A 12,524-nucleotide genomic window follows, 5' to 3' on the forward strand; every position below is an offset into this window, starting at 1 on the left:
TGTACCACAAAGAAGAGCTACTATTTTAAAGTTGGCAGTCCCATGAATTTTGATGTCAAGTACTCCTAAATTTAAATAAGCTAGTGGTATCTAAATTTAGTATTCCCTCTAAAATTTATATTATTGACAAGTGGCTTAAATTTGCAAGACCTAAAAAGTAGGGGCTTCTATCTTTTAGGAAAAGATTCTAAATAATCCCTAGAAAAAAATAATTTCTTAATGGGACCACCTTTTCTTAAAAAATAGAAGCTTAAGCCCTCCCATTTCCATATCTGGAAGCATTGAAACAGCAGCCAAAATAGAGCATATTTTCACATGTTCTTGGTCATTAATCATGATTTCTCATATCATATTATGGTTAATGATACAAGTTAGCTCATCTCTTTCAAATAAAGATATACCTTCCATCTAAATATTATTTCTAATCTATCATGTGAGTATAATAAATCTTACCATTTTTATATTCATATGTGAATGTAATAAGTTAAATTATCAACAAACAAAAAAATAATATAATTCCTTGATGGACGAGGTTGACTCAAATGTACACGCTGTAAAGAATAAATGATATAACAGTAAATGAGGTTCATGCACATTCATCCCGTTATTTGGAGATTGAGAAGCATAAATGATATTACAGTAAATGAGATTGATGCACTTTCATCCCATTATTCGGAGATTGAGAAGCATAAATGATGTTAACAGTAAATCAGGTTCGTGCCGTTATTCGGAGATTTAGAAGCATAAATTATATTATTCGGAGATTTAGAAGCATAAATGATATTATTCGGAGATTTAGAAGCATAAATGATATTACAGTAAATGCGATTCATGCACTTTCATCCCGTTATTCGGAGATTGAGAAGCATAATTGAGAAGCATAAATGATATTACAGTAAATGAGGTTCATGCACTTTCATCCCATTATTCGGAGATCGAGAAGCATAAATGATATTACAGTAAAGGAAGTTCATGCACTTTCTTCCCGTTATTCGGAGATTGAGAAGGATAAATAATATTACAATATTGAGGTTCATGCACCTTCCTCCTGTTCTTCAGAGAATCCGTTTTAACAGTGCCAACTCAAAAAAAATCAGAGTCCTTATTCAATCCGCCACAGAAGCCAAAGAAGGGCACGCAACTACAAATAATCTATATAACCGTAGAAGATCATGGAAATCTCAACTCTTCTCAATGAACGTCTGTAACTGTCAAAGCAAGCTCACTTATGATACAGAATCAAACGTACACCGGATTAAAGGCAAACAAAACTGAACATAATGACCGTCATATATACGATATCTCACATCAGTTATGAAACCGGGTGGCGGAGCACAATTCAAAATCCTGCTTATTTTTCATTCTTTCCGACTCCTTGAGTAGTGGCAGATTGAAGTGCCGGGTTGTTGGCATCCGTGACTCTCAGATGGGGAACCCACCGGAAAACAATTTGGCGCGCTATAAGTAACCAGTAAATTGTTCATAGTCCATCCCCAGTTTGGTGTGCGCTCAACCTGCAAGCTGACCCAGCTGTTTATTCGCACATTCACTCGTTCTCCTCCCACATTTACAAACTTCCAATTGCATTCATGGCCTCCCCAAACGGGGTCATTGGGTCCTGGGCTTACATAACCGTCAGGATGAAAAAACCGTTGCATTGGAGGCAGTCCATTATAAATTGGATCCATCGATAGCCAATATGCTGGTGCATTCTGCCAAAAACCAAAAACAATTCATATTCATGATTAAAATTTTCATGTATATGCAGTACTTATTGTATCTGAATGCTGATTACAAAATTAAACTACTTAAGACTTTAGCTTTTATTTAATAATATGATGTCTTACGGATTTGAAATGCACTGTCCAGGTGAAACTGCAAATCTCCTCCATAGTCAACCTCGTCTGCAAATCATCATATAAATTTAGTGTGAGAATAAGGTAAGAAAGGATAACTCTGTATTTCAAAAATATTCCGAAAAGAAAGTTGTAAAAGATAAGAATAGAATAGAAGATGCTTAACTATGGGATACCCATAGTAAATATTGTTGTTTAATTTGATAATAAAATCATGAAAAGATATTACTGTTAAATTATTAATGTACTTGATCCGAATAATAACTGTTTGTGAGAATACTAATATATTTTTCATAAACTAGATGGAAGATGATTTGTGGGATAGTAGACATTCTTATTTAATTAATGAACTCTCCTATTCTCTTAACTTTCTTCTCACCAGATAAATCTTGAAAAGATATTATTGTTAAATTACTTATCCGAATAATAACTGTTTGTGAAAATACTGAAATTTTTTCCACTCAACAAACTAGTTTTGATATCTTTATCTGCAGTCAAGTGACTCTCTAATATTAGTGGTTATACTGTTCTAACCATATAATCCTATGGCCTTTCTAAAAGAAGGCCCGATGCGCCGAATACCTCATAAATGATTCGATATGTTTTCCGTTTTACCAGAGTTAATCTCCATGTTCGACCATAATTTGCAACCAATGCTGTCTAAAATGGGTAAACATCTACGCCATCCAGCTTGGGCAAAAACTACTGAGAATTTGTATTTTTTTTTTCCAATCTAATTAAAATTAAAAGGTTGTGTGATAATAGGTTGTGTGAAAATTGAAATCTGATAGTGTTGTTTTTATTATCTAAGTTTAAATTATTATTGTAATGTTTATATTAGAAATGAGATCAGCATATAAAAACATTTAACCTTTAAAAACTGTTATAAAATATAAAATAAATAACCTGGTAATTTGTTCTACAAATTTGATTGGAACTAATTTGGTGCCACAGATTCTGAATGGTCTCGTGAAGAGTTACAGAAAAAATTTCAATTCTATAAAAGAATTGACCATGGATGATTACTAAAGAATTTTCTCTGGTTATTGTTGGCAGCCTGAAGATGCCAAAAATTGAACTTTTAAGTCACATTCGAGCTACAGTTTCAATGTCTTTTGGGTATATCTACTTCAAGGCATATACAACCACCAACTTTTACTTGAGTACGTGGGTCCCCAAAATGATAAGCTTGTCTACTCTCTCTGGTTTACTCAGATAAAAACGGGGCATTTCCATATAGATAACCTTTGAATGAATTACAACACATGGACTGTTTATGCCCACCATGAAAAGCTTATCAATGTATAAAACTCAAGCAAGATAAGTGCAGAATCAAACAGAAAGATGAAATGACAAGGAAAAAAGAAAGAAAAGTGCTCTCACCCGGCGGCTTTCCCTTATAGAAATAGCAAAAGCCTCTACTGGACGAAGACTAGGCCTGAGAGCTTTTGGATCAATATAAACCTTCCCTTCCCACAATTCCCTTTTGTGTTTCTCCCACAAAGCATCCGACACAGCAACATCTTTCCACTCCTTGGACACAGCAATACATCTGCCCAAGGACTTCACATCCAACCTTGAAAAAATGTTCAGATTCAGATCAAAACCCAAGTAAAAGCACACATCAAAACTTCTCTGACCACCCATGCTTTTCCTCTCTCTATAAAATTATCCTGATATCATATCTCCTCCACTCGAATAACAAAAGTCTCAAATAGTAAATGGCAATTTGACACTTCATTCAGACCTAAAAGTAATAAATAAAAATCTTATTTGAATTGACCAACTGTTTGATATTCAAACACAACCCAGCTCATATCCCACAGGAGAAACTCCATTCTTAATCATCGCAACACGGTTTTCTTATTAGTGGCCCTTGTACTAACCCATCTCATAGCTACAAAAATTACATAAAACAAAACAAAACAAGATCTGATACCCATTAGGAAATGGGTTTCTCCAAATCCACGGCCTGTTAAGAAATTTTTTTAGCTGGGCTCGTGAAGATCCTTGTGTTTAAACCTAGAGGTTGACATTGCACATGTATATAAAGGAAAGAGTAGTTATGTAATCGTTGAGGAAAGCGCGTTGGCGGAAGAAAAGGCTCCAATTGAGGAGGACGACTAGTATTCTCAGATTATTTCTGCTTCCTATCACTTTTAACATCAATTGAACGTACATCATTACTTAGAGTTTCTTTCGAGCGTACTTTTCGCCATTGGGGTTAAACCGTTAGCTATAACTAGCAGGTATGATAGCATTGCCCTCCAAGGTTGTCGGAAAATATATATACGCACTTTATTGCTGAATTCTCTGCGTGTTTCCAATGAAACACGCTTCCTGACCAAACTTGCACGACGGTGTTTTTGTTCTTGTTTTATTGAACATTGATGATAAGGCCCCCCAATAGAGTCATAGTTAAATTGATTAACACACCTTTTGATGTGTCAAACTCGTAATTACGTTTCTATACCATCTTAATTTACTGTTTGGGTAGTGTCAGATGAATTGAGCAAATAAATCTAATTAAGACTCCTTCAATCTTGCACTGATTTCGTGCATAGATTAGCAATTATAAAACTCTTTCAATCTTGTACTGATTTTCTGCATAGATTAGCAATTATTTCAAAGATTGTGAATTGAGAAAAGAGATTAAATTTATAGATTTTCAAACACAAAGGAGGTGAGGATTTGAACTGAACTTTTTTAATTTCAATGTCTTTTGGGTATATCTACTTGTTGTGCCTAAGGCACTGAGAGGAAAAGCATATACGGCAACGTCTACCCAGCCCCTACGATGCAATGTATGATGAACATGTATTGTATGCATAGGATGTGCTACACGTTGCCATGCAGTTATATGTATGTGTAACATGTAATGTATGTATAACATGTATTGTATGCATAAGATGTCAGTGCATCGTAGGGGTAGTCGGTACCAGATGTATTGGTGGAGGAATATTTTTGTAGTGATTTACTATATTAATTCCATTTCATCTATATGTATGTCTGAAATTGCAAAGTTCTTCAACCACCAACAAAACAAAACAAAATATTAAATTAAATTAAAAATAAATAAAAAATTGGTAATATATTTTTACCCAAACATTTAATACATCTAAAATTGGAATGGTAAAAATTGAATTTCTTATTAAAAAATTGTTTTAGATTTATTGTGATTGGATTATTTTTTTATATTAATTGATATAAAATTAACATGTTTTGATGTTCAAAGTTAAAATTTATTTTGAATTAGTTTCATCATATCTCCACACAACTTTATGAATTGGTTTTATTCATAATTTATCCAACCATCTATTTAGCTCAATTTCTTCATCTAAAATTCAAGTCAAATTCAAGTTTGATTTCACAACACAAAATCTCTAATCTATTTGGTTGATACAATATTAATCATAAAACGGATCTACATTTATCATTATTTCACTATTCATTCAATTTTAGAAGGTTTCAATATAAAAAGTAAGTTTAATGATACCTAAGGAGGCTACTCCATGCAAACAACTTTTATTAAACAATAAATTAATAATTATACCAGATTATTCTTATAGAAAAAAATGTAAGCCATTTGCATGTCAATTATTCTCTTCATAATGGGAAGCCTAGGCCTTAGATTCTAAGCATCAAACAATTAAAATAATATAATTATCAACATGTTATATGTCAAATATTTTAGACAAGCTCTACTTTCCTTATAAGATATAATGCATATTATTTCTTATAATTATAAATTGTTTAAAATCTTTAATCTTGAACCAATAGACAACCTTTGCTCCAAAAAAAATATGACTTTGATTTTTGTTAGAAAAATCACATTTTATAATTTGAAATGAATATAAATACTTTAAATATTCCCCTTTTATAATCTTCTCTTTCTCATTCTCCTAATCAAGAATGAAATATTAAATTATACTTTCTAGATCATATTAGTCACATTTTTTATTCACGATCAAATCACACGAATTCCATGTAAGCCCTAATTTTTTTTCTAAGGTTTTAATTTCAATTAATATTTATCGTGTAAAATTTCTTATATAAAGTGTGATTTATTTTTATTATTGTATAATTTATATATTTTAATTCATTTCTTTTTTTTAGCTCATTTTTAGGGAATGATTTAATACAATTATATATTCCCAAGTGACATACTTTTGTGTAAGTTTAATTCATTATGTAATCTTTATCCAGTCACATTGTATAATAATTTACACATTCTTATATACTTGTCATTTTTTATCATTTATAACACCCATGATCACACATATATCAAAAAACTATATTCCCACCTTGAGATCTTCACCTACCCATCCTAGGTCATTTTTGTAATCACACATATATCAAAAAACTATATCCCCACCTTGAGATCTTCACTTGCCCATCCTAGGTCATTTTTGTGGTACATGATATAGACTTTAAGGGGCTTGAGATTAACCCCAAATTTTCTTTTCTTTTTTAAATACAAATTCTTGATGGCTTTTCTATTAAATAATATAAATTGAGTTAATACATGTTTGTGCAATTCATTGTTATTTCAAGGAGTATTTAAAGGCATTTAATATATAATTAATTCATATTAAAAGTCTTAAGATATTATAAAGAAAAATTGTTCTACAAATATTCTTATTTTGAGCACTAAAATTTAAAAAAATGTTGATCCAAAAGGGTAGTGTAGTTGGTTAATGGCTTTGGGTTCTTCCCATATAAGTCTCGAGGTTGATTTTCTCTACCCAAACTTACCTAATGGCATGGCTTGCAGGAGAGACACCCCTAGATTATAAAAAAGAATAAAATATATATCACAATTACATAAAATATCTACATGCTTAAGAATGTTAAATATGATCACTTACACTTTGTTTTATTTCTTATTTCTATTATATCCTTATCACTATGTCTATTAAATTGATTTATCTATCACTTATTTACTATTAAATGGATGAATGACAAGTTATTTTTTAGAAGTTTTAAAAGTATATTACCCTCTGCAAGAAAATAAAGAAATATCAAATTATATTGCAAAATAGTTGTGTGTTTATTCCTATTCTTTCTCTTTATATTTTTTTTTTGAAAATGTATGAACAATGGTATAAGAAAAAGAAATGGAAGTTATGACATGATAAAGGAAAAATCATACAATGTGTTAGATTTTTTTTTGAAGATATAAATGTGAGAGAAAGAAATCACAAGAGAAACCAAAAATAACAAGTGTTGTGTTGGAGTTAATATCCAACTGCCTCATTTGTTTCACCGTACATTATGATGTTTTCTATCTAATCTATCTTTGATTCAGCTTATGTACCTTCCTACTCACTCCAAAACAAGACAATTTTTTAGTTAAAAAATCTTCTTAAGATATGCATATGGTGGTGGATGTAAGATTACAATTAAATGAAGTTAATGTTTTGTTCTTTTTCCCTCTTTTATCTTGGGCATACAAATCTAGAAAGATTCTAGAAGTCTTATTATAACAATAGATAGAGAGAACAAGGGAACATATGTTCCTTCTTAGTACATGAAATTGAAAGGAGCGGTAGCTCTATGTTCTGATAAATATAAGTAATTTGTCTTGTATTTTGAGTTATATAAAATCAGAAGTTTTGATGTCAATATATATATATATATGAAAGTGTAACATTGTCAAGTAGCTTTGTTTTATCTCTGTTTATTTTTCTCTTTGTTTCTCCCCTGCCTTTATCCATCAATGGTATCAAAGCTTAAGGTAAGTGGGTTGAAGATTTCAAATATTTTTCAAGGAGTTAAGGGTTTTTAAAGCAAGTTATTTGCAGTCAATAATGGTAACTCCCAACACAAGTTTGACAAACCCACAAATTCCTCAATTCAAGGCGAAAAATTATGATTACTAGAAAATCACAGTGAAGACATTATTTTGTGCTCAAGATTTATGGGAGTTTGTTGAGAATGGCTACCCAAAACCAAATGATACAACAACATATAATGCATTAACTCAAGCAAAGAAAGACATATTGAAGGAAAATAAAATAAAATATAGGATTCAAAAGCCTTCTTCTCTATCTTTCAAGGTGTGAATGAAAGGATTTTTCCAAGGATTCATGTAGCAACAAATTCCAAGCAATAATGGGACAATATTTAGACAACCTATTAAGGAATGGAAAATGTGAAAATAGTTAAGTTGCAAATGCTAAGAAGGGGTTTTGAAAGTATATATAAAAGAATCAGATACACTAGACTTATTCTTCACTCAAATTATTGGATTGGTAAACCAAATCAGATCTCATGGTAACACACTTGAAGAGAGGAGAGTGGTTGAAAATATTTTGAGAAGTTTGCCTACAAGATTTGAATCTATTGTGGTGGCCATAGAAGAGACAAAGAATCTCTCATATTTTTCAATTCATGAGCTACATGCATCACTTATTTCTCATGAGCATAGGATAAATAGTCAGCAAATTTAAGTTTGGAGCATGCTTTCAAATCACCAAGTGTCAATTAGTCATAGTAGAGACAGGGGTAGATCAAATTTCAGAGGTAGAGGAAGAAATTCATATAGAGGTGAAAGAAATAGCCCATCAAACTCAAGTGGAAGAGCTAGCAACCAAAACCCAAGTCATAATCCAAGCCAAAATTGGCCACATAGCCAAAGGTATGACAAATCCTCAATTCAATATCATTATTGCAAGAAGTTTGGGCATTATTTAAGTGAATGTAGAAAGAAGTAATATGTGTCTAGGCAAAAAAATGAAAACTTCACTAAAGAAAACCAAACTCGGGACAACATGTTCATAGCTTGTAATGTTGCACAAGAATGTGAGAAAGACATGGTTTTTAGACCCAGGTTGCAGCAATCATATGATTGGGAGTTTAGAATTATTTTCAAGTTTGGATGAGAGTGTGAAATCAAATGTAACATTGGGAAATGACAATAAAACTTTAGTTATGGGCAAAGGAAGTGTCAACATTCTAACAAAAAAGGGGGGAGAAAAAGTTGATTTCAGATGTGTATTTTCTCCCTGGCTTAGAGCATAATCTAATGAGCATTAGACATCTAGTTCAAAAGGGGTATAGGGTCTTTTTAAAAAATAGAGAATGCACAATCCTAGATAAATTTTAAAGTAATCAACTTATTGCAAAAGTCTAAATGACAAACAATAGAATGTTCCCCCTAAGGATAAAACCGGATTTGAAGGTAGAGCTTGCTCAAGAACACCCCTCAATTAACCCACAAGTGTATGAAGAAAAGGTTGCAGCAATCACACAAACAATCTTTCAACATGAAATTAAAGATGAAAATTGCCTATGGTATCTAAGATAAATGGGCATCTCAACTTTAGAGGTTTAAACCTACTTCATAGAAAGGGCATAGTAAAAGGGTTTTCCACTTATAGAAAAACTATGTGATGGATGCATCTTGGGAAAGTGACATAAGGAACCATTTCCAGTGCGAAACTCATTAAGGGAAAATGCACCATTGGAAATTATCCATTCAGATTTATGTGGACCAATGCAAACACACTCAATTGGTAGAAGCTACTACTTATTGACATCCATTGATGACTTCACAAGAAATATATGGGTCTACTTTCTAAAACATAAGTATGAGGTACATTTGATTATTTATGTTAATTCAAGACTCTTGTTGAAAATCAAAGTGGACATCACATCAAAGCATTGTGAACAGATAGAGGTGGTGAGTACATTTCAAGTGACTTCATAAGATTTTACAAGGATCATGGTATCCACAAACAATTCACTACAAAGTATAACCCTAAAAAAAATGGTGTAGTTGAAAGGAAAAATAGGACAATAATAGAAATGGCAAGAAGAATTTTGAAGTGAAAACGTTTGTCTAATGAGTATTGGGCTGAAGTTGTAGCATGTGCAACATACATAATTAATAGATGTCCTACCAAAAGTATCATCAATATGATTCCAGAAGAAGCATGGAGTGGAAGAAAACATAGTGTTACTCACATGAGAGTATTTGGATGTATGGCCTATGCACATGTGTTGGATGAGTTAAGAAGAAAGTTGGACAACAAAAGATAAAAATGTATATTTGTGGGATATAGTAATGAATCCAAGGCTTACAAGTCATATAATCCAATCAGCAAAAAGGTTATAATCAGCAGAGATGTGTAATTCATAGAAGATGAAGCATGGGATGGAAGTTTGGATAAAACAATCAATATTGCAGCCAACATACCACAAAAAGAAAATGAAGATTTTATAACAAGAGTTACTCCTCCAGATACGACTCCTTCCACACGCATTCAAGGTCAACAAAGTCGTCAAGTGACACCATCATCAAGGATAAGAACAACCTCCAACACTCAAATAAATACTCCATCAAATATACAGCAAACACCATCTTCAATTGAGACTCTTGGTGCTGGACCATCAAGTCCACATTCAACAAGTTCAAGTGACATGTAAAACCCCACATTAGCAAGCTTAAGAAAACAAAAAATCAAAATTTTAAGAGAAATTTATGAGCAAAATGAAGGTGAAAATAATGCAGGTCAGAATTCTCATTTCACTTTATACTCACATGTAAGTAACCCTATTCATTTTGAAGAATCAATTAAAGAAGAAAAATGGGAGCATGCAATGGATGAAGAAATAGATGTTATTGAAAAAAAATCAAACATGGAGGTTTGTGAATCTTCCACAATGAAAAGAAGTGATAGGAGTGAACTGGTTTTACAAAACAAAATTGAATGCAAATGGTGATGTGCAAAAACACAAGGCAAGGCTTGTAGCAAAGGGTTATTCACAAAAACCTGAGGAAGATTACAATGAGACATTTGCACCCGTAGCCCATTTAGACACCGTGAGAACAATACTAGCCATGGTAGCTCAAAACAGGTGGGCAGTATATCAAATGGATGTGAAATAAACTTTCTTAAATGGCTATGAGATTTTGGGCCATGGAAACAAAGTTTACAAACTCAATAAGGCACTCTATGGACTCAAACAGACCCCAAGAGCATGGTATAGTAGAATCAATAGTTATTTTTTGCAAAATAGCTTCAATAGGTGCAATAGTGAACCTACTCTTTGCACCAAGATGAATGAAAAAGGTGATATCATAATAGTTTGTTTATATGTTGATGACTTGATTTTCATGGGTGATCTATCAATTGACACATTCAAATCAGCTATGAAAATGAATTTGAGATGACTGATTTGGGTTTAATGAGATATTTTCTTGGTATTGAAGTAAGTCAAAATGATAAAGGGATATTCATTTCAAAATCCAAGTATGCAAATGATATCTTGAAAAGGTTTAATATGATGGATTGCAAATCAGCCCCAACACCTATTATCAGGGGTTTAAAATTGAGCAAGGATGATAAAGGATCTCAAGTTGATTCAAATTTGTACAAAAACCTATTGGTAGTCTCATGTATTTAATAGCCACAAGGCCAGATATAAGGTCAAATGAATTCAAGCTGATATGCTACAGTGATAGTAATTTTGTGGGAAATATAGATGATTGGAAGAGCACAAGCCTAGTTATGTTTTTCATTTTGGATCAGGTGTAGTCATGGGCTTCAAAGAAACAACCAATAGTTACTCTTTCATCAAATGAAGAAAAATATGTAGCAGTTATAGGGGCAACATATCAACCAGTATGGATGAGAAGAATATTGAAGGAATTGAGACATCAAAAAGAAGAGACAACAAAGATCTATTGTGACAACAATTCAGCTATTGCATTGTCAAAGAATCTAGTTTTTCACAAAAGAAGCAAGCATATTGACATGAAGTATCATTTCATCAGGGAGTTGATCAATAATGGAGAAATGTACTTATAACATTGCAAGACAGAAGATCAATTTTTGGACAAATTCACCAAACTATTGGGAAAAGAAAATTTTGTGTATCAACAAAACAATTTGGTCATCATAGACGGCAATTGTGATTAAGGGGGACTGTTGGAGTTAATCTCCAACTGCCTCATTTATTTCACCGTACACTATGTTATTTGTTATCTAATATATCTTTTCTTCAACTTATGTTCATTCCTACTCACTCTAAATGATGCAACCATAACCAGTAAAACCCCTTAAAAGAGTCAACCGGCTTATGCAGCAAGAAAACATAATAAATTCACATAAACAATTCATATTAAAGCCATAGAACTTCTGGAAATCCTCCAGAAATCATTATATTATCATCCATGAACATCCGGTAATTAACCGGTTACATGCAGGCTTCAAGCCAGATACAATCCAACTGGAACTCTAAGAACCAACTGAATCACAACATGCTAATCTTAATACTTATTCTGAGTTCTACTTCCTCTACCCTTACAAATGATTACCTAACATCATATTTATACCCACCGGAACACATCCGGGTCAGCCTCATAAGATTACATTCACCAACACAGGAAAATGAAACGTGTAATTAGGTCGGCCCTATGAATTAGATAAATCTTTCCAAAAAATAACAACCAAGTGATGCAGTTCAGCAGGAAGGTCGGCCACACACCAAATAACATCGAACAAGATGCAAAATGAATCCACACACCAAGAATCACACCGTTAATGAAGGAAAACCAACCGATAAGCACAAGAACTGTCCCGGGAACCCAGAAACAACCAACCAGAAGCGATAACTGATCAGAAAAAAACCCAAATGAACTAGAAATCTAGAATCAACCAC

The 12,524-nt window shown here is 32.6% G+C and overlaps 1 protein-coding gene across 1 annotated transcript; it reads right to left on the reverse strand.

The window, feature by feature from the left end:
• Nucleotides 1-893: 893 nt before the first annotated feature.
• Nucleotides 894-3,838, reverse strand: LOC131028704 (uncharacterized). The gene is made up of 3 exons (XM_057959040.2): nucleotides 3,240-3,838; nucleotides 1,848-1,904; nucleotides 894-1,712 (listed from the first exon to the last, which is right to left on the reverse strand). The coding sequence occupies exons 1-3, from the start codon at nucleotides 3,501-3,503 to the stop codon at nucleotides 1,359-1,361; spliced, it is 675 nt and encodes a 224-aa protein (XP_057815023.2). The 5' UTR covers nucleotides 3,504-3,838; the 3' UTR covers nucleotides 894-1,358.
• Between the last annotated feature and the right edge of the window lie 8,686 nt (nucleotides 3,839-12,524).

Source organism: Cryptomeria japonica, chromosome 1, assembly GCF_030272615.1.
Source record: "Cryptomeria japonica chromosome 1, Sugi_1.0, whole genome shotgun sequence".
NCBI lineage: Eukaryota > Viridiplantae > Streptophyta > Pinopsida > Cupressales > Cupressaceae > Cryptomeria > Cryptomeria japonica.